The 21,330-nt window shown below is 46.1% G+C and overlaps 1 protein-coding gene across 5 annotated transcripts in view; it reads right to left on the bottom strand.

Moving 5' to 3' along the window:
• Positions 1 to 21,330, bottom strand: part of TPO (thyroid peroxidase) — a 96,097-nt gene that overhangs the window by 36,069 nt on the left and 38,698 nt on the right. For all 5 annotated transcript variants that reach the window (XM_083607204.1, XM_083607203.1, XM_083607205.1 and 2 more), the window contains exon 8: positions 13,412 to 13,927. In XM_083607204.1, coding sequence (XP_083463330.1) covers positions 13,412 to 13,927 — 516 coding nt within the window. The remainder of the gene's footprint in view (positions 1 to 13,411; positions 13,928 to 21,330) is intronic.

Raw genomic sequence — 21,330 nt, 5'->3', positions numbered from 1 at the left:
GCTTACAGTAGAATTCCGGAATTAGCCAATCATGTGCAGCCCATTGTGTAAATAATGTATATAAAGCAGATACTTTGAGGGGACTTTCATTCATTCCTCCTCACCACTATGAGCTGAATAAAGAGCATGAAATCACTTTGCGACTCTGAGTATATTTCACTGGCGACGAAGGTGGGATCCCGCTGAGCTGACTGCCACACACAGCACCGCAGCACCGCCACCTGCCGCACCGCTGCCTCGCACCGTGTATCCAGGCTTCAGCTCCGGGACACAAGGAACTCAGAATGGCAACCGACGGCAGCTTCTCGCCATTCAACCCAGCATCTGGAGACTGGGAAGCGTACGCCTCCCGTTTCACCTTCCTCCTAGAAGCCAAAGGGGTCACCGATGAAGAAGACGCCAAGAAGAGGGCAATATTCTTCAGCGTCTGCGGAGAGGAGACGTTTGAAATCGCCCGGGCTCTCCTTGCGCCTGAAGACGTTGCTACGGTTCCATACAAAACAATAATGGAACAGCTGAAGGGGCACTTTTCGCCACAGCCCTCAGTGGTGGCTCGTCGAAATGCCTTCTACGCAAAGCGGCAAGCCCCTGGGGAAACCATAACTGGGTTTGTGACCTCTCTCCGCCAAGCTGCCCGGTTCTGCAACTTCTCAGAGCTGGAGAACATGCTTCGTGATCGCCTCGTCGGTGGCCTGAAGGATGAGAAGCTGCAACGACGCCTCTACGCTAAGAAGGACCTAACGTTCCAGGTCGCTCTGGAGGAGGCCCTGGCAACGGAAGCTGCCGAGAGGTCGACGCAAGAGGCACGGCCGACCCAGCCGTCCCAACCGAGGGTCCACCACAAAGACCTCACCGACGACTCAGGATCTGACAAGGAGGAGGTGCACCAAGTACAGCAGCGCACTCAAGCAGCCCACATACCACAGCTGCCTCGACGAGGAGGAGGGAACTGCGCAAGCTGCGGGGAAAGTCACGAGAGGAGGACCTGCCGTTTCCGCAACGCAGAGTGCAGGCAGTGCAGAAAATTGGGACACATCGCCCGGGTGTGTCGAGCTCGGCCCACCCGACGCCAGGCATCAGATGACCAATCCAAGAGCCCCAGGTCCCGGGGCCCAACACACCAAGGCAACTCGACGGAGCTCACGGACTTCCAGGTATACCAGTTGCCCCACCCCAACGTAGAGAAAATTTATGTAGAGGTACAGATAGAGGGGGCCCCATGCCGCATGGAGCTTGACACGGGTTCAACTCTATCCATAATCTCGGCAAGGACCTTAAGGAAACTGTGTCCTACTGGGGGTCCCAAACTCAGGCCGGCCCCATTCACCCTCCGGGACTTCCAGAAACGTAAGGTCCCCACAATGGGGGTGGGGACCTTCAGGGTGCAATACCGAGGGCGGACGCGGCAACTGGACTTGCTTGTGGTTAAGGGCCCCTACATTAGCTTACTGGGATTGGCATGGTTTGGACCACTGGGGCTAGCCGTCACCGGGGTGAACCACACAAGCTTACAAGTGGACGTGGATGCCATATGCAAGGAATTTCCGGGGGTTTTCGATGGGAAATTGGGACAGTATACGGGCCCCCCCATTGCTCTACAGCTTGACCCCACAGTACGACCAGTCAGGCTCAAGGCCCGCCGGGTCCCGTTCGCTCTGAAACCCCGTATAGACGAGGAATTGGACCGACTCGTGGAGCAAGGAGTGCTGGAGCCGGTGCCTAATGCCCCCTGGGAAACCCCAATCGTCACACCCGTCAAGCCTAATGGTTCAGTCCGCATCTGCGCAGACTACAAATGTACCATAAACAAGGCCCTCACGGCCCATGCATACCCAGTGCCAGTGGTCAGCCATGTCCTTGCCACCCTGGCTGGGTCGAAAATTTTTGGCAAGCTGGACTTGGCCCAAGCATATCAACAGCTGCCAGTAGATGAGGCCACAGCAGAGGCACAGACGATTGTGACGCACAGAGGAGCGTTCAGGGTAAAGCGGCTGCAATTCGGTGTCAGCGTGGCACCAGGCATATTCCAGAATCTAATGGACTCTCTCCTTAAAGGGATTCCTGGTGTCACCCCCTTCTTCGATGATGTGTTGATTGCCGGGCCCACACCAGAGGAGTTTGAGGACCGCCTCCGCACCGTTCTGCACCGTTTCCAGACGGCGGGTCTCAAGGTGAAGCGGGAAAAATGTCTACTAGGAGTGCCTCAGGTGGACTTTCTGGGATTTATGGTGGACGCAGAAGGGGTCCACCCGACTGGGGACAAGGTACGGGCCATTTGTGATGCCCCAGCGCCCAAGAACAAGACTGAACTTCAGGCCTTCTTGGGACTATTGAACTTTTACCATTCCTTCCTTCCCCACAAGGCGGCGGTAGCGGAGCCCCTACACAGACTCCTGGACAAGCGGGCCCCTTGGGTGTGGGGCCAGCACCAGGAGGCCGCATTCCAGGCAGTCAAGGACTTGCTGGTCTCAAACTCGGTCTTGGCACACTTCGACGAGAGGCTGCCAGTGGTGCTAGCATGCGACGCCTCGCCCTATGGCATTGGCGCTGTCCTGGGACACCAACTCCCGGATGGAAGAGAGGTACCGGTGGCATACTTTTCCCAGACACTCAACGCAACCGAGCGGAACTACTCGCAAATCGACAAGGAGGGTCTGGCAATAGTGAAGGGAGTAAAAAAATTCCATGATTTCTTGTACGGGCGGCCCTTCACCGTGGTGACTGACCACAAGCCGTTGCTTGGCTTGTTTGCCCCCGAAAAGCAGACCCCCCAAGTGCTGTCTCCTCGCGTCCTCAGGTGGTCAATTTTCCTTGCCAGCTACCAGTATGCACTGATTCACCGCCCTGGGAAGGCGATGGGCCATGCAGATGCCCTCAGCAGGCTACCACTACCGGAAACAGGCCCTGACCCAGCACCTGCACAAGAGGTTATGAGCCTGGAGCTGCTTCCTGACCGCCCCATTCAGGCACAAGAAGTTGCACACCATTCCAAGAAAGATAGGGTCATCTCCCGGGTCCTGGACTGGGTGTGGAGGGGATGGCCCAGCAGCAGCCCCGGGCCAGAATTCGCCGGCTACACAACCCGCAAACATGAACTGTCGGCCCACAAGGGGTGCCTGTTATGGGGAAGCAGGGTCATTGTTCCCCAGCCCCTCCGCAAAAGGGTCCTCACAGCCCTACACGAGACACACCCAGGGGTAGTAAGAATGAAGGCCCTTGCCAGGAGTTATGTGTGGTGGCCGGGGATCGACGGAGAGATAGAGGCCTGGGTCAAACACTGCCAGGCCTGCCAAGAATCCCGCCCAGATTCCCCAAGGGCCCCAGTCCAGTCCTGGGAGTCCGCCCGAGCACCATGGTCACGCCTGCATGTGGACTTCGCTGGCCCCTTTCAGGGGAAAACATTCTTCATAGTGGTGGACTCCTACACCAAATGGCTGGAAGTCGCACTGGTACCATCCACTTCTACGTCCGCAGCCATCCGGGTACTACGCAGGCTGTTTGCAACCCACGGGCTCCCTGACACTCTCGTCTCAGACAACGGGACTGCATTTACGTCAGGAGAATTCCAAACCTTCACAGCGCAGAACGCCATCCGCCACATCCGTTCGGCGCCATTCCACCCTGCCACCAATGGCCAAGCAGAACGCATGGTGCGGACCACCAAGGACACCCTTCGCCGCATGACGCAAGGGGATTGGGAGTACCGCCTTGCCACATTCCTTCTAGCACAGCACAGCACCCCCAGCTCAACGACTGGCCGGAGCCCCGCTGAACTACTAATGGGTCGGCGCCTTGCAATCAGATTGGACCGCCTTCACCCCGATAGAGCTCAGGATGAGGTAGTGGTGGGGGAAGGCAGGAACCCCCGGACCTTCGAGGCCCAGGACCCAGTGTACGCAAAGAATTTTGGGGCAGGTCCTGCATGGATACCCGCCACAGTCACCAGGGTCACTGGCCCCGTGTCGTACGAGGTGCTAACAGATGGGGGGCAATGCTGGCGCCGCCACTGCGACCAGATACGGCGACGATTCCCGGGAGAAAACCAGGAGGAGGAGGACAGGTCAGGGAACAGTGGGGCAGTGAGGCCCATAGAGCAGCAGGGGCAAGCAGGAGAGGCAGAATCAGTAAATACAGAGGGGACCCGTGAGGCCGAAAGGACACCGGAACCAGAACCACGACTGAGCGAGCTGGTTGCGCCAGACCATACAGCCCCATCACAGCCAGCATCCTTGGAACACGAGCCAGAACCTGAACCCCGGACCAGGGAACACCCCAGGCCGCAACGCACACGTAGGCCGCCGGCGTACCTCGAGGACTATGAATGCGACCTCCCGGGCAGGACTGGAACTTAGAGGGGAGGGGTGTTATGTACTGAGTTGAATAGGATCCAAACTGCAGCAGTCTGATTGGTCCTAGAACAATAGGATCCAAAAGGCAGCAGTCTGATTGGTCCTAGAACAATAGGATTCAGAATGCAGCAGTCTGGTTGGTCCTAGAACAATGCAGCAGTATGATTGGTTGGCAGGAACCACCCAATCATGCTCTAGATAGAAGTGAATCCACAACCGGATTGGCTTACAGTAGAATTCCGGAATTAGCCAATCATGTGCAGCCCATTGTGTAAATAATGTATATAAAGCAGATACTTTGAGGGGACTTCCATTCATTCCTCCTCACCACTATGAGCTGAATAAAGAGCATGAAATCACTTTGCGACTCTGAGTATATTTCATCCTCTCTCTCAATTTTGCTTTCTCTCCCCTGCGTGGCAATGAGGCTGAGAAAAAGATTCTATTTCCTAATTGTTCTGAGGGGATTTTGGGATGGAGGGGTGGCAGCGCATGTGACGTGAGGGCTTAACTCTTTCTGGCTGCCACTCCCTTGAAAATCACCCTTACTGGCACACAAATTAAGCCTAATTGTGAGGTGGGGGGGTGTTTCCTCACATGAGCTTTTCCCCCCCTTTTCCTAACCCTAATTGCCACTGAAGGGTGATTTTCAGAATGACAGCATGCAGGAAGGAAGGGGTCACTCCCCCAAAATATGTAGCTTCCCGGGAAATTGCCTTCTGTGCAGCAGCTTAGGAAAACAGGCCCCCAAAATGTGACTGGATGTTTCTCTCCCCCAACGCACCCCATCTCCCACTCTGTAGCTTAATTGCTGTACAGGGCCAAGGAATACTCATGCTTTAAACAGATCTATGGGGAAAGACCTATTTGTTCATAGGAATCTTCTTTCCTGTATGTAACACTGTCCATGTCTTAAAGACTATTTGGTCACAAAATCCATTTGATAGGTCTAAATGGGTCTATCAGCAGACAATTCATAGTTATCTTCAAAAAAACAACAACCCAAAAACCATACAGTTTGTTACAGAAATGCTGATAAGTGTTCCCCTGGCAAATTCTTTTGATAATGTAATAGGCTTATTGAAGCATATAGAAAAAAGCTTATAAGAAATACTGATCAAAAGAGAGGAAATGATACATTGCGATGGAAAATATGAAAACTGCATTGCAGATTTAAGATTACATTGGACTTAATAAAGCATAATGGGATGAATATGAAGTATAGAGAACTAATAAAATACATGATAGGTTTGATATAATATGCAATAAACTGAATGGACAAATGCACCCAGTGCTTTGATACAGTGCATATTGAAAAATTCAGGCTGGGATAACGTAGTTTCATCAGATAATGTGTTTCACTCTTTTTTTTGGGGGGGAAAGGGGGGTTATTTTATTTTTTAACACCGAAAAGGCAAGTTCAGACAAACTACAAAAAGATGTGGCTCTTTCCAAGCCCTCTGTGTTCGCTCCAGCGCAGTTAAGCTTGGCTTCCTTGCCTCATTACTTTAGCTTTCAGTTATGCTCTTGGCAAATTAACAGTGCTTAGACGGCAAAGCCTGAAATATGATAGATTATTAAGAGGCTGCCCACTGGATTTTAAGGTTTGGCTTTCCTACACAATGCCTGCCAGATCATTAGTCCTGCTGGAAGGTAGGAGCATAGATGTCACAAAGGCTCATTTGTGGAGGGCAATCTAACACATTGTTGCTGGTCCTGTTGCTATGATGCATCCTGTTTCCCAGCAATATTTCGAATGCATTGAAATTTCCCCAGCAGTCCTATGGTTTTTGACAGCCAATGTGCACCCTCAGTTGTGTACCTTCATTTCTTATCTATCAGATGCCACCTGAAGCATCTCACTTCACCCTGATCCACGGCAGGTTCAGCCCTGCATGATCTCATGTTGTCCTAGTGCTTATGGAAATGATAATAGCCTACTACATTCGGTATAAATCCATTCCGAATGTTATCGTATTTATCCATACAGAGCCTGCGCCTGTAAGCAGCCTGTTCATAAATTGCCAATGATGTCAGTCCATTGATTGAAGGGTATCATATCTTTATTTTTCCAATTCCTCTTGGCCACCATTAGGGCACGGAAAAACCCATTTCCGTTGTCCCGTTGATAATTTCCATACTGCAGGTATATAGTTCAATAAAATACGCTCCGCCTAAAGATTTAACTTTTTCTGCACCGTCATAGTTAACAGGTTTGGGGAGAAAGTGCTGGACTGTGTTTAAAGAACTAGGTACAAAAAAGATGTGTTTCAGAGAGGCATTGTCCTTGCCACATCCCCAACACAGAGCTGTCTTAGCTAACCCGCTTTTTATACAACCATAAAGGGGTCCAATAAACTCTAAACATTATTTACTGTTGTATTGGTCTTAAATAGAATGACACCTTAGGTATTGAAACCAATACAGTTTCCCACTGTCTGGGTAATAATGATCTTGTCAGAAAGTTAACAGGGGGCAAAATGTGCGCCATTATTTTAAGTTGCTGGTGCAGGCTACAATCCACCCCCACCCTTTTGCTGGGCTGTAGGTGGTTTGGGTTGAGTCAAGGAGCCCCTCCACTTGCTTTCAGCAGCTCAGCCAGCATACCCCTGCCCACCACCAATGGATTGATGCCTGCATCACTCTTCTGCCCGCAGCATCTACAAGTGGAAGGAAGGCTTACACTGGTATCCGCATTGGTAAAACCAAGCAGACAGTCCTGTAATGAGGCATTCCAAGGTGGGGCAGGGCTGAGCCAGCCTGGGATCCACTAGATCCTGAGCAGCTCTCACAGTTGGCATCGGGCCTGATCCGAGCCCGGCTGCAGTGTAATCTGAGGCTGGTACAGGGATCAGGACCCATCTTCCTGCCCCTTACACCACTGCCACGAGTGCCCTTGGCAGCAGCGGGTTTAGATTGCAGTCCTACTTGCAAATAGTACGTGGGCACATTCTCCTTCCAAGAGCTCATCAATGATATTTAACTAAATGGTAATATTTAACACTTATGAATTGTATCTAACTGGAGTAGCAATTGGTTCGATCCCCAGGCTGTTGTCCCATCAGAAACCCTGGTAATCTGCTGCTATTTTAAAAGCAGGATTCAAACTAATTAGAGCGGAATGACCTGCCTTCAATTCTGGGCACCTTCCATATCCCACATATAATAACTTTCTGCGGCTTGAAATAAGACTTCAAATACTGATGGGGTAATCACTATCATATATGGCACCAGTTGCTCCTGGCGTGGCAGGAAATTGAACAACTGGATGCATCACTAGCAAGATCTGGCTGTCCCTTTAAATTAGATGTCTGCTTTTCAACACGAGATCTCCCAGAGTCCCTACAGTGCAGAGCTTCCTGCACTGGGCACAATTTAAGACTGTGCCTTACTACCAAAGGGAAAGAAAAGGACACATCCGTATTCGGCCAGCCTTTGTTGCGAGAAATGGTCTGTATTGTGCAGTGGAGACATTCAGTCCAGCTAAGAAAAATAAAATAAAACACCCAACTTTCACCTTAACAATATAGCTTTGTGACCTGAATTGAGCAGATCCACTGAAAAGAAGGCAAAAGGTATAGAAATTGAAAGTCTGCAAGCAGCCAGCCCTCCTCTTCAGGGGCTTCATCTGTGGAAGCGCCTTGGGAGTTAAATATGTCTGAGCAGGAAGAGCAAACAGAGGACTGGTTTGGAGTTTTTTTTAAAAAAAGAATTAAATGAGATACGAGAATGAAGCTAAGATTGCATCTGCAGTAGATGTCTTTCCTGATGGAAATGTGTAAACTAAGTTTGAGCTCCATGCAGAGAAAACGGAGTGCCAGAACATCGGCATCAGTGAAGTTCTCAAGAGCTCAATGCAGATACAGTCCTCCAAGGAAACACCAAGCCCAAGAGGATGCCAGTGTGGTTAGTGAGCAGAGGCAAGGAAGCTTTTAGAGGCAAGGCATCTTCCTTCAGGAACTGGAGGCCTTGCACAAATGAGGATAAAAAGGAACACAAAAGAAATGCAAGCAAACAATAAGGTTACTGCCTAAAGTCTGGGACACAGAGTGGGGAGACCTGGATTCACATCCTTTCTGTGATTCTTTAGAGGTGCTTTAGCAGTGAATGCCCTGCACTGGTAGTGGGCTGGACTCGATGACCTTTGAGGTCCCTTCTAGCTCTGTGATTCACTTTTCTGATTTAGAACTAGGTTGCCTGTATTAAGAGCACGGGGAGTGTCTAACTGGGTGTGACACAGAGATCTGGGCCCTTGCTATCTTTCCATTTTTATGTCCCCATATAGAAAAATACAGTGTTGTCTTCATAAAGTATTTTTTTTAATGTGTGGGTGTATGGATGTAAAAAAAACCAATAGTGCTGTATAAATCCTTGCTAACGATATTTTCCCAGAGGAAAAAATTATTTTCAATTGCCTTTGTTCTCAGAGCATCTAAATCTTTCTTTAAAAAGTCTACAAAGTTCACTGTTAAAGCTTTGACTTTCCAGTTTTGCATATTTTTGTTGTTTAGTCATGTCCGACTCTTCGTGATCCCATGGACCAGAGCATGCCGGGCACTCCTGTCTTCCACTGCCTCCCACAGTTTGGTCAAACTCATGCTGGTAGCTTTGAGAACACTGTCCAACCATCTCGTCCTCTGTCGTCCCCTTCTCCTTGTGCCCTCCATCTTTCCCAACATCAGGGTCTTTTCCAGGGAGTCTTCTCTTCTCATGAGGTGGCCAAAGTATTGGAGTCTCAGCTTCACAATCTGTCCTTCCAGTGAGCACTCAGGGCTGATTTCCTTAAGAATGGATAGGTTGGATCTTCTTGCAGCCCATGGGACTCTCAAGAGTCTCCTCCAGCACCATAATTCAAAAGCATAAATTCTTCAGCGACCAGCCTTCTTTATGGTTTAGCTCTCACTTCCATACATCACTACTGGGAAAACCATAGCTTTAACTATACGGATCTTTGTCGGCAAGGTGATGTCTCTGCTTTTAAAGATGCTGTCTAGGTTTGTCATTGCTATTCTCCCAAGAAGCAGGCGTATTAGTGTACCAAACAAAACAAGGGCTTTCCTTTTCCTCGCCCTTTTGCTATATCTGCTCTCTCTTTCTCAGCCTCCTGCAATATTTTTCCCCCAAGGTTATAGCTGCTCGGAAAGAACTCTTGGAGTGTAAACGCATGGGCAACCTCAACTGTGGAGGCTGCTGACGCTCTAAGTAGCCGAGTTGCATATAGAGTTGGCATGTGTGTCCCTGAACTGACTAAATCCACTCCAAATCATTTCTAATGTGCCACAGGCTGATCTCATTAATCTCTGATACTCAGACAGATGATGAGTAGCCCAGAGTCATACACAGAAAATGCCTTTTGGAAATTATTTCGTCTGAGGGCAGAACGTGTCTGATTCCAAGACACTAACATTTGAGTGCCCAGAAACCTAGTGTGCATTGGGTTTTTTCTTTTTCTTTCCAGATTTGTTCACTGCTAACTAGTGCCAAAAAGCCATTCTGAGCCTTTCAAGGCAATTATTTTAAAGCAAACAGCACATTTAAGACAGAGGGACTTGCACAGTGCGTGCAAGGAAGCTATAAGGAAGACTAATGTTCAGGGTCGTTAAGAGATTTTTATTTAAGATTAAATGAAGTGTGCAATCTTTTTGTATCCTAATTAGAATTCTCACATAGAAATGTGAACAGCTTCATAAAGAGCATAACTTAGTCTGATGCCCAGCTCCAAATGAGAGATGCAGGAATAACTTTTGCTATATATTTTATTGCCATTAGGTGGCATATTTCTCTTCACAAAGGCAACTATAGTCCAGTTGCCCAAAGTCAAAATCTGCTTTTGGGAACATGAATCGGTCTGCCAGAAGCCCTAACCACGTATTCTGATCTTGGACTCAGCTATACAGCAGCAAATAAAACGTTTTAAGTGTGTTGTGAAGTGCATTATACAAATTTGACACTAGACGGCGATGGTGAGCTATGGCAAATTCAATATATTTTTCAAAATGTTTTTTTTTAAAAAAAGAATTTCACAATGTTTTTCATATGTGTCTAGATTCCACCCTTCTCTTCCTGTATATCATTGTAAGATGGAAGAACATTCCTCCTCCTGTTGCAACACTATTTCTTCTCCCACTGTCCTCTATTTGTTGAGGTGCAGAACCTCTGCACTGCAGACCCTTTTCTGCTTGTGGAGGATACCTGTGCCATTTACAGCCCTGATCGTCTAGTTTAGCCTGCATAGTGTGGAGGAGTCCATGAGTGGTGGTGACAGTGGAATGATGTAGGGGGCAGGTTTTGTGGGCACACCCTCCTCTTCTGAACACTTGAACAGGACTACTGTGTGATGAACTCACCTTTGGTGAGTATGAGCAGTTTCTCAGAATGGCAGGTATATGCACCTGACCAGCCCATCTAAATGTTGCATGCTGTTATTGGATCAGGAGGCAGACCACTGAACTTCTCGTCTTAGACATAGGAAGCTAATAGAACGTTTATCCTTTCTCTCTCTCTCTCTTTATATATATATGTATGCTAGACTTTGTTTTTTCTTCTTCTCAAGAAATAACTGATCACTTGAAAGCTCTACCAGGATGCTATGTGTGGGTTTGCTTTTATTGATCAATCTGTCCATGTGCCCAGGATGAACAAGTCCTTGTCTATCGATGCCCCAGAATAAGCTGATAGATTTCTGAGGTGGAAGCACGACTATTGCTTGGAATTACAGGTGCACAGTCACATGCTCAAATGATCCTCTGTGTAGAAAAACCATCTCTACAAATAGAAAACCTTGCTTTCTGATCTGCAAATGAACTTTTCCCACTTGAGGTCACCTGAAAAACCTCTTCCCTGAAGTGGCACAGTCCTCGCTATCACTTTAAGATTCAACTGCCTCATTTTAGTGCATGTGTAAGCCAGGCCTGAGCATTACCCACTACAGTTGTACATTGGAAGTCAAACAGAATTCCAGAAGTCCATTCGACTTCCAAAACGTTCGGAAACCAAAGTGTGGCTTCTGATCGGCTGCAGGAAGATCCTGCAGCCAATCAGAAGCCGCGGAAGCCCCATTGGATGTTCGGCTTCCAAAAGAACGTCCGAAAACTGGAACACTCACTTCTGGGTTTCCATCGAATGGGAGCCAAGGCATTTGAGATCCAAGGTATGACTGTATAGGTTTTGTATAAGAGGTAGGGCAGCTACTGGCACATTGCCCCCAAATAGAAAGTAGATTATCAGAAGAGGACAAAATATTAATCAGATTTGCATAAGATTTGCACAGGCTAATTTAGATGTATAGGTGCAAATTTAGAAACAATTATTACGATTTAAATAGAAACACATTCCATCCAAAAATAGTGAAAAAAATTGTGGCCAGGTGACCTGTATCTAGTCCACTGTCTAGATGCAAAATGTAGATCAACTTCAAGGCCCTGTAAATGCAAGAAACCAACTGGATTCTACCCATGTTCTGTAAGTTACTCATGCTCCAACTAGCGTTGCCATACTCCAAGAAGTAAAATTCCAGACACAAAAGTTGTTCAGCTTTATTGGGAGAAATGAAACTTCCCCCTTGTTGAGCAACCCTACTCTAGGCCCATGTAAGCAGCTGGAAAGACAAATAGGATTCCTTCACAAAGCGGCATATGTATATGCGTGTAATCTACCCTTATAATTTTTCATCTTCATGTGGTTAAAGGGTGTTAGAGGCAAAGCGTTTGTGCACCGTAAATCTCAAATCTCTTTTAAGGAGTGCAGTTACATGCCTAAAAAATGCAATTTTGCAAACTATGCCCCCAAAGAACTGTAAGGTAGAACTATAAAGTGGAACTATAAAGAGAAGTTATCCAGGATAAAACACACAGGACAGCAGAACTTGCCAGAAAAGAATGAGAGAAAAATGAAAGCATAAACTTAAGAGATGAAACAAGCTAAGTACTCCCCACCCCTCTTCAAATAGTTGGAAACTCTGTAGACAAAGAGGATAAAGCTCATGAACGATATGCCTGCTAGACATAATAAAGGTAAAGGGACCCCTGACCATTAGGTCCAGTCGTGGCCAACTCTGGGGCTGCGGCGCTCATTTCGCTTTATTGGCTAAGGGAGCTGGCGTACAGCTTCCGGGTCATGTGGCCAGCATGACTAAGCCGCTTCTGGCGAACCAGAGCAGCGCACGGAAACACCGTTTACCTTCCTGCCAGAGTGGTACCTATTTATCTACTTGCACTTTGATGTGCTTTCGAACTGCTAGATTGGCAGGAGCAGGGACCGAGCAATGGGAGCTCACCCCGTCGCCGGGATTCGAACTGCCGACCTTCTGATCGGCAAGTCCTAGGCTCTGTGGTTTAACCCACAGCGCCACCCACGTCCATAATAACTAGGTTCTATTTCCAGTGTTGAAGTTAGTGCAGGCCTCTGAATGCCAGTTGTTGTGCTCAGGTCCTGCTTTTGGGTTTCTAAGTGGCCACTGTGAGAACAGGATGCTATATTAGAATAGACTTTGACCTGAATCATCATGTGTCTTCTTACATAAAAGGGGAAAGGGTCACAAGCTGCAGTTGGAAGAGTCATTATGCATACAAGTTGTCTGTGTGGAGGGCAGAGGTGCCAACTTGAATAAAATATTGGAGGGGCCTTGTATCGATCACAAGATGCGGCACACACTGAATGATAATGCTCATTAACTTTGGGGGTCTGGCTCCCTCAAATATTTTATTGTGGGGCCCGAAGGGACCTTGGGCCCTAGGAGTTGGCTAATAGGGTTCAGGGTGTGTGAGCAGAGTGACTTGGGATAACAGGCAGCTTGCAGATAGAGAGGGCGCAGTGATGGGTTTGATGCCTACTGGTCCAAACCCATGTCAACACTTTTGTGCATAGGCTCAGTGTTCTGGGGCCCTGAAAAGAGCAGTTGATATGCATGGCCCACTTGCATCTTCAACTGAACAAGGGCAGGAATAGTGGGCACAGTCCTCACCCCCTCCCATGTTTATTTACCCAAACACACTTTGTTATTTGTATAGCATCAGAATCAAAAAGTATAACGCGCAATGACATGCAGGTAAGTGTCAGCTTACCTGATGCAGCGCGCCAACGATTTTGCGGGCCTCTTGATAGACAGTTTCAGGACTCCAGTGAGGGTTGACTTCCTTCAGCGCTTTTGCCAGGCGGTTGTGCTCTCGCAACCAAAGTGTATGCATAGCTGCCAGTGAAGGGACTTCGCTAGCTCGACTGTCTCCCGCCATGAAGCATTCAATCCTTTCTTCCTTGTCCGCCTTGGGGTCTTGAGCGCAAAGGGAAGGCACCTGGGCCACAAAAGGAAGGTATTCGCGGCCATTGTCAAAATATTGTGTGTTTATTCTCAGGAGGCCCTCTTCGCTTGTCAGGTTCCTCAGTTTGTTCTCTGTTGCGGGCGTGCTGCCATAAACAGTCGATGCGTCAAGGAAGGAGGTGAGGCTATTAATCTGTTGCCTTGGATTTAAGACAGAGAGGTTTCCTATGAGAAATCCTTGGTGGCCAGTGGCACATGCAGGGGATGAGCGGTAAAATGGCAGGCAGTTCAGGCTCGTAGAGAATGTATCGTTGGCAAAAACCTGTGGATTAAGTAAATACCTTTCGTTAGGGAACATACTGCACAACTATGACACAACTCTTGCTGATGCACATGTGGCTGAACTCTTAGGGCTGCTTCTTATGGTGTATTGTGCACACAGTGGATTAGATCTCTGAGTGGAAGGCCTCTTTCATTTTCATGACACATCAGTTGAAATATACTCAGAGTCGAGAGTGGATTTCATGCTCTTTATTCAGCTCATAGTGGTGAGGAGGAATGAATGTTCCCCCAAAATATCTGCTTTATATACATTATTTACACAATGGGCTGCACGTGATCGGCTAATTCTGGGATTCTCCTGTAGGCCAATCAGGTTGTGGATTCACTTCCACCTGGAGCTGGATTGGGTGGCTCCTGCGGACTAATCAGACTGCTGCATTCTGAATCCTATTGTTCTAGGACCAATCAGACAGCTGCATTTTGGATCCTATTGTTCTAGGACCAATCAGACTGCTGCCTTTTGGATCCTATTCAACTCAGTACATAACATCAGTTGTCAAGGGAACAGGGGCATGTGCACAAATCACACCCTTCCCCTTGCACTTGGCATAAAGCAGTTTAATGCTCTTGTTTAGAAAGGACAAATCCTTTTGTTGTTACTGTTAAACAGTTGGGCTCCACAGGCAAATTAAAGGAATATATTGATATATATTTTTGCTGTTTTGCTGGTCTGATTGTGTTCCATTTTACAGTTCCAGGTCTTTATTTGAAATCTATTCAATGGAAAATCTGCAGTTTCAGTTTAGGCATCAATTAATACCCCATCAATACATAATCACTCAAAGGGCCCCCAAGTTTTAATGGACACAGATATCATTTGCAGTTTCACAACATATGGGCTCTGATTTTAAAATGTGTTTTTTGGTGGGGTGAGGGGGAAGAGTTAAAATATGAGAATACATAGCGTGTTGGTCTTGTAAATACATGTATTACTCATGTGAATGACAAAGTGGTTAAACAGGCATAATTGGGGTAAGGCGGCCCTTTAAGTAAACTGTTCCTAAGCTGCTAAGGGCTTTATAGCAACACTTTGAATTTGGCCCAATAACAAATTGACAGCCAGTGTCGATCTCTGAGCAGAGGTGCACTATGCTGACACCCGTCTCAGCTACCACCAAGGCTACCTAGGTCCTCCAGGGGCGAAGCTGGAACCAGAAGCCAGATTGCATTCCTGCTCCTTCAAAGGAAGTGCAATCCTGTCCAGGGCAGGCAATTGGCCAATTTCTCAGATATTTGTAAGAATGATGGGAGGTTTTCAGTAGCCCACCAGAATAAAGGTATATGTGTGCGTGTGTACGTGCAGTATTTGAAAATGAAGGATGCACAAAATCCACATACACATTTTTTTTTACCTGACATACCTACAAGAAAATACGACTTAGAAATGTGTTTCTCCGCCAGGCCAGGGCCTATGATTAGACAAAATGAGGGTCAGCTGGCTTAGCAGATGCTGGAAAGGAGAGAATGAAAGCAAGGTCTTGGGAGGGTAGACCTGTGTGTACACATGGCCGGCCTACAACCCCTAAGCTAACCTGGTGCCCTCAGCTGCAGGGAAGGTTCTTGTTCTGTATTGAAGTAGGCTTCTGTGCACAGAATGGGAGATGATGGAACTCCATCTTGTCCTTGGCCCTGTTGCCCCTACCCATTTTGTCTGAAGTTTAACCATGACAAGGCAGGATAAGAAAAATGGGCCGTTCCCTCATGGGGAACTCTCTCAGTTGTGAATTTCAAAAGATAACCAAACTTTGGAAAGAGGACAAATTTTCTCTGCCATTATGTACGATTGTTAAGGAAGGGCTGGTACTTTTCAATACAGTTTGCTAAAATAACCCCTCAAGGGAAACCTCTGCAGTGCTTTGATAAAGAAAAAAAGCACCAGCTTTGTAGAGATTGCTGACCTAATCCACCTTTTCTTCTGTTTGCTGTTGAGAGTAGTTCTTTTCTTTTTTTTTTAAGCATATACTCTAGAAGTCAAGATAAGCTCTATAAACCCCTATATTAATCTTGCAGGTATCATATATTACATTATAAATGCATCAAATCTGTTCCATGTTCAAGGTGCTATTAACAAACAAAAAGGGGATTTTTAAATTTGTGTTAATGCAGGTGGAGAAAAACCAGACTGAATGGGGGAAATGCCAGGCACACAGAGAGGAAATCTGAGATTTAAATGAGATGATGAGGGCTGAAGGATACTTGTAATGGAGCTTTAAAATCTGTGGCTTAATGACATTTCCCCCCCCACATTATTCAATAGGCCGTGTTGGTTTTTTTTTTTCTAAAATAGCACTGAAAACTCATTACTGTGGGGAATGCTATCAAGGAGGCTATTATGTTAAATACTTGCTTATCTTCTAAGCTGATTAAAACTTGTTTGATTAATAAATGCTCCCACTTCTTTGCTCATTAGTTTAGTGGAAACAGTTCCAAGGAGTGATCCTTTATTTTGACAATGAATATTTCTCTGGTTAATCGTGGCCTTTATTGCCTCTGTTGTGTAATCAAGTGTTTTCTTTGCTTGATGTTCCCCTGATGCAGTGTTTGCCTCCTTTATTAATTTGGTCGTTTAGATGCATCTTATTTTCCCTTTCAATTGAAGAGAAGGAATTTTTAGGATCCAATGGACCTCCATTCCCCCAGCTGAAAATGAGCCTAAGCCCAGGTTAACTCCCATTGCTCATATCCACCCCTCTTTCATTCTTCTCTTCCTTTCCTCTCTTGCCTTTCCCATTTAAACTGTAAATTCCTCAGAGCCAGAGCACCAAGTGAATCTATAGCAACACTGTTCCTACTATTGCTTGGTATGACTATATTGGATCCTATATTCTTTTGAAACGCTGTTTGTGAAGTAGAATCTGAATAAATTCACTAGGCATTTAATTACTTAGTGAACTAAGGTGAAAAGGTTCTTGCAACACACCAAGCGGTGGCAGGGGGAGGTGTAGGAATCTGTCAGTTTTTGTTTCTCCCCATTTCTCATTTTCCCATTCTTAAGTTCTCTACATTTTAAAAAGTCCTCCTGAAAGCTCACCAGCATTTTAGTGCGGATTTATCCTAATGTACATACTTCTGTATGCAATTTTGCCTCAAATACACATTTCTGCAAAGCAATTTCCCCTCATGCAATGCATTTTGTATGTTATTAAGGTAAAGGGACCCCTGACCATTAGGTCCAGTCATGACCGACTCTGCGGTTGCGGCGCTCATCTCGCTTTATTGGCCGAGGGAGCCGGCGTACAGCTTTCAGGTCATGTGGCTAGCATGACTAAGCCACTTCTGGCGAACCAGAGCAGTGCACGGAAACACTGTTTACCTTCCCACTGGAGCGGTACCTATTTATCTATTTGCACTTTGACGTGCTTTCGAACTGCTAGGTTGGCAGGAGCAGGGACCGAGCAACGGGAGCTCACCCCATCGTGGGGATTCGAACCGCCGACCTTCTGATCAGCAAGTCCTAGGCTCTGTGGTTTAACTCACAGTGCCACCCGCGTCCCTATGTTATTGTATGTTATTACCCATTCATTTATTTTAATTTATTTGTTTATTTCCTTACTATGTTGCTTTTTAAGTGACATCAAACATGCCTCATGTCTTCTTGTTCTTGCAACCTAGAACATCTTACTGTACTGTATTTACATGAAGTTATTTCCTTTGCACAGTACCATGCCAGAAGGAAAGCTCAGCTTGTCTATTACAAGGGGGAAATATAGAGGCATAATTTTGTACCTGAAAGTTTTACCTTCTGTAGCTCATTGCAGTTCTTTGGGCAAATTGGGTTAGAGATGGTGCATTGGAGCCGAAACACAGATGCCTTCTGCTCCCCACCCTCAATGATCCTGACCCAAATAAGCCCCTCCCCTGGATACTTCTTTTTTTCTAGGAAAGAAAAATAGATGTAGCGTTCCAATCACAGAACCACTGTGAAACATCATCCTACATAGACCCCAAATCCTATGTGATCTGCAAGAGCAACACCAATGCTTGCAACAATCGTATGTGCTCTTTTATAATACAGTGATACCTCGGGTTACATACGCTTCAGGTTACATACGCTTCAGGTTACAGACTCCGCTAACCCAGAAATAGTGCTTCAGGTTAAGAACTTTGCTTCAGGATGAGAACAGAAATCGTGCTCCGGTGGCGCGGCAGCAGCAGTAGGAGGCCCCATTAGCTAAAGTGGTGCTTCAGGTTAAGAACAGTTTCAGGTTAAGTACGGACCTCTGGAACGAATTAAGTACTTAACCCGAGGTACCACTGTACCTAGGAGTCATCATCCATGCTCCAAAAAAATGTGCTCTGAGAAATTACAGGACCAAAATGAACTAGGCTCCTTCTTTGTAGTTCACCTCATTTCCAAGCGCTGACTCAGAAGCAAAGCTCTGCCGGATAAGATTAAATGAATTTAAAGACTTTGATGCACATGGAAAGGAGTATCAGGCTATATTTTCAACCTGCATACCTTGATCTGAATACTTGAACAGAGCCCCTATACACATGCGGAGCTCTGTCCACACAATTATCATCGTGAACACAAAGTTACCAATTGTGTAGACTGGAGGTGGGCAATCTGTGGCCCTCCAGATGTTGTTGGACTTCTAACTCATCCCTGTCAGGGGCTGATGGGAGTTGGAGCCTGACAATATGTGGAAAGCTATAGGTTCCTCATCCTGGGCAAGTACAGCTGTATGCAAGAGAACCTCTGCAGACACTCACATGATCTATGGATCCTAGGGCAGTACCTTGCCTAAACTAGTGACCTTCTAGGTGCCTCCTGCCTCCTCCTTTGGCAGGAAGATAACAACCCACCTCGGTTATTTGATGAAGTCTATCAATAAAGAAATACTTCTAGAACAGGATTCTAGCTTTGCTAAAAAGGACCCACCTGACCTTAGCTTTTCACATTGAAGAGTTAGAGAGCTGATCCTCTGCTTAAAATTAGAGGCAGTATATTCACAGGATGTTTCATCCTGAATCATTAGAAGAAAATATTTCCAGCTATTTAATTGTATTTATCACCAAGGCTATTTTAAATAAAATATAATTACGACGCTGAATTTTTTTTTATTAATTACTGCAGAGGCCATCAAATAGCTACCAGCTATTAAAATCTCTCTCTGAATTGTAATGATCATACTCAAGAGGGTCCTTCTATTTTGAAAAAAGAAATCCGTTGCTCAGAGGGATGTTTCTTATTCTCAATCCTTAAGAAAGGAACGTAAATAAATCGAGGTTGAAAAACAAACCCTAAAACACAAATTGTTCAAAGGGGCAGGTAATCCATTTAATTGCATTGGGCACATTTAATAGAACTGGCTGGTTTCTTGTGATTTGAATCATATGTTTTAATGCTTTTAAATAAATAAATAGCATATTTGTTAATAAGGTAAGTTGCCTTGGGACAGTTTTGAAAAGTGGCTTAGGTCACATCCAGACCAAACATTTAAAGCAGTCTTGTACCAATTTAACAGTCATAAATTTCTCCAAATCAGGCATCCCCAAACTCAGCCCTCCAGATGTTTTGGGACTACAACCCCCATCATCCCTAGCTAACAGGACCTGTGGTCAGGAATGATGGGAACTGTAGTCCCAAAACATGTGGAGAGCCGAGTTTGGGGATGCCTGCTCCAAGTAATCCCAAAAACTATAGTTTGTTAAGGGTGCTGGGAATTGTAGCTCTATGAGGGTTAAACAACAGTTCCGAGGATTCTCTGTTATGAACAAATAAATAAATTGTCACCACATCTGATGGATGAATGTTCATAGAACAATAGAATCATAGAACTGGAGAGTTGTAAAGGACCCTGAGGATCTATTATTATTATTATTATTATTATTATTATTATTATTATTTTATTTATATCCTGCCCTCCCCAGCCAAAGCCGGGCTTTGAGCGGCTAACAATAGTAAAATCATACAACATTCTAAAATCAGTTCAAATCAGATTAATGGCAACCATTGGGCTAGAGTTCTGTGAGGATTGCCAAAGGAGGGGGTCAGACTGTGCCTTGGCCAAAGGCCTGGCGGAACAGCTCTGTCTTGCAGGCCCTGCGGAAAGATGTCAAGTCCCGCAGGGCCCTAGTCTCTTGTGACAGAGTGTTCCAGGCACCCCCAAACTTGGCCCTCCAGATGTTTTGGGACTACAACTCCCATCATCCTAGACCACTGGTCCTGTTAGCTAGGGATGATGGGAGTTGTAGTCCCAAAACATCTGGAGGGCTGAGTTTGGGGATGCCTGATATAGTCCAATCACCTGTATTGCAGGAATCTCAACTAGATCACACATGACAGATGACCATTTGTATGTTTGCCGTCTGCTGTCCTTAATTCTGTGGCTCTTCATCCTCAGAGCTCATCTCCTCTGTCCTGAAAATGTAGTTCAAATCCACTAGCTCCTCCCTCAAGCAATGTCCCATCATGCTTTGCTCAGATGCGTGCCTGATGTAGCATTGGCTCAGCTTTCAGGTTCAGAGGAGAGAGAAAAAACTGCTTCTGCCTGCTTGTTCACTCTCATTATCATATCAAAAACCTTCCCCCTTGAGGATTTTTGCAAGACCCAAAGGGGCCAGCGTGGGGCTCATTTCCCTCCCAAGAACTGGAGAGTTGGAATGGAGGTCAAAGGTCACCCAACTCCCTGCACAGCACAGAAAAGTCACTACAACATCATCCCTGATAGGTGGCTATCTAACTTCTGCTTAAAAACTTCCCACAAAGAAGAGTCCACCGCCTTCTAGGACAGTCCCTTCCACTTTGAAACACCTTGTAACCGTCAATAAGTTATTTCCATCTTAACTGGGACTGCATTAAAAAATCCATCTTTTAATTAGTGTACCAAGTATCTTTCAGGACACTAGCCAAAACTAGCTTGACTTAAGATACAAAGGATTCTTGTGAACTTCCTGTGGCACAATTGCTCCATAAAGTTTCATAAATAAACATTCCTATACACTTTTCCCATTGCAATAGGTTCATCTGACTTTCTCTGCCTTTGTTTTAGAAGCTGTGTTTCGTATTAAAAGCAGCCAGAATTTGCAGTCAATATTATTATGCCGACGACAATCACAATACACAACTGAGAATGGTCACGTGCATTTCTACCCCCCCACCCACAGGATAGCACACTGCCTATGAAGGAGACAAAAACACCTCCCAAAATGTTTTAGAAAAATCTTTCTGGATGCTCTTATTGGACAGGTGGCGGCACAATGAGAAGCCTCTTTTGTTAGCTATGCTAGCCTTGGTGTCAAGTCTTCCTTGTGCAAAGTAGGGGGCATATAAGCTATAGATATATGACCACCAGCAACAGCTTTTGTAATTTTCTTGCACAGTACAGTTGCTACATTTTACACAGCGGACGCTCACACCCATCAGACTTCGTATGAGCC

Source organism: Podarcis filfolensis (assembly GCF_964270895.1).
Source record: "Podarcis filfolensis genome assembly, chromosome: 3".
Taxonomy (NCBI): Eukaryota; Metazoa; Chordata; class Lepidosauria; order Squamata; family Lacertidae; genus Podarcis; species Podarcis filfolensis.
The sequence above is the reverse complement of the archived record's forward strand: the minus strand, read 5'-3'. Positions and strand labels throughout refer to the sequence as shown.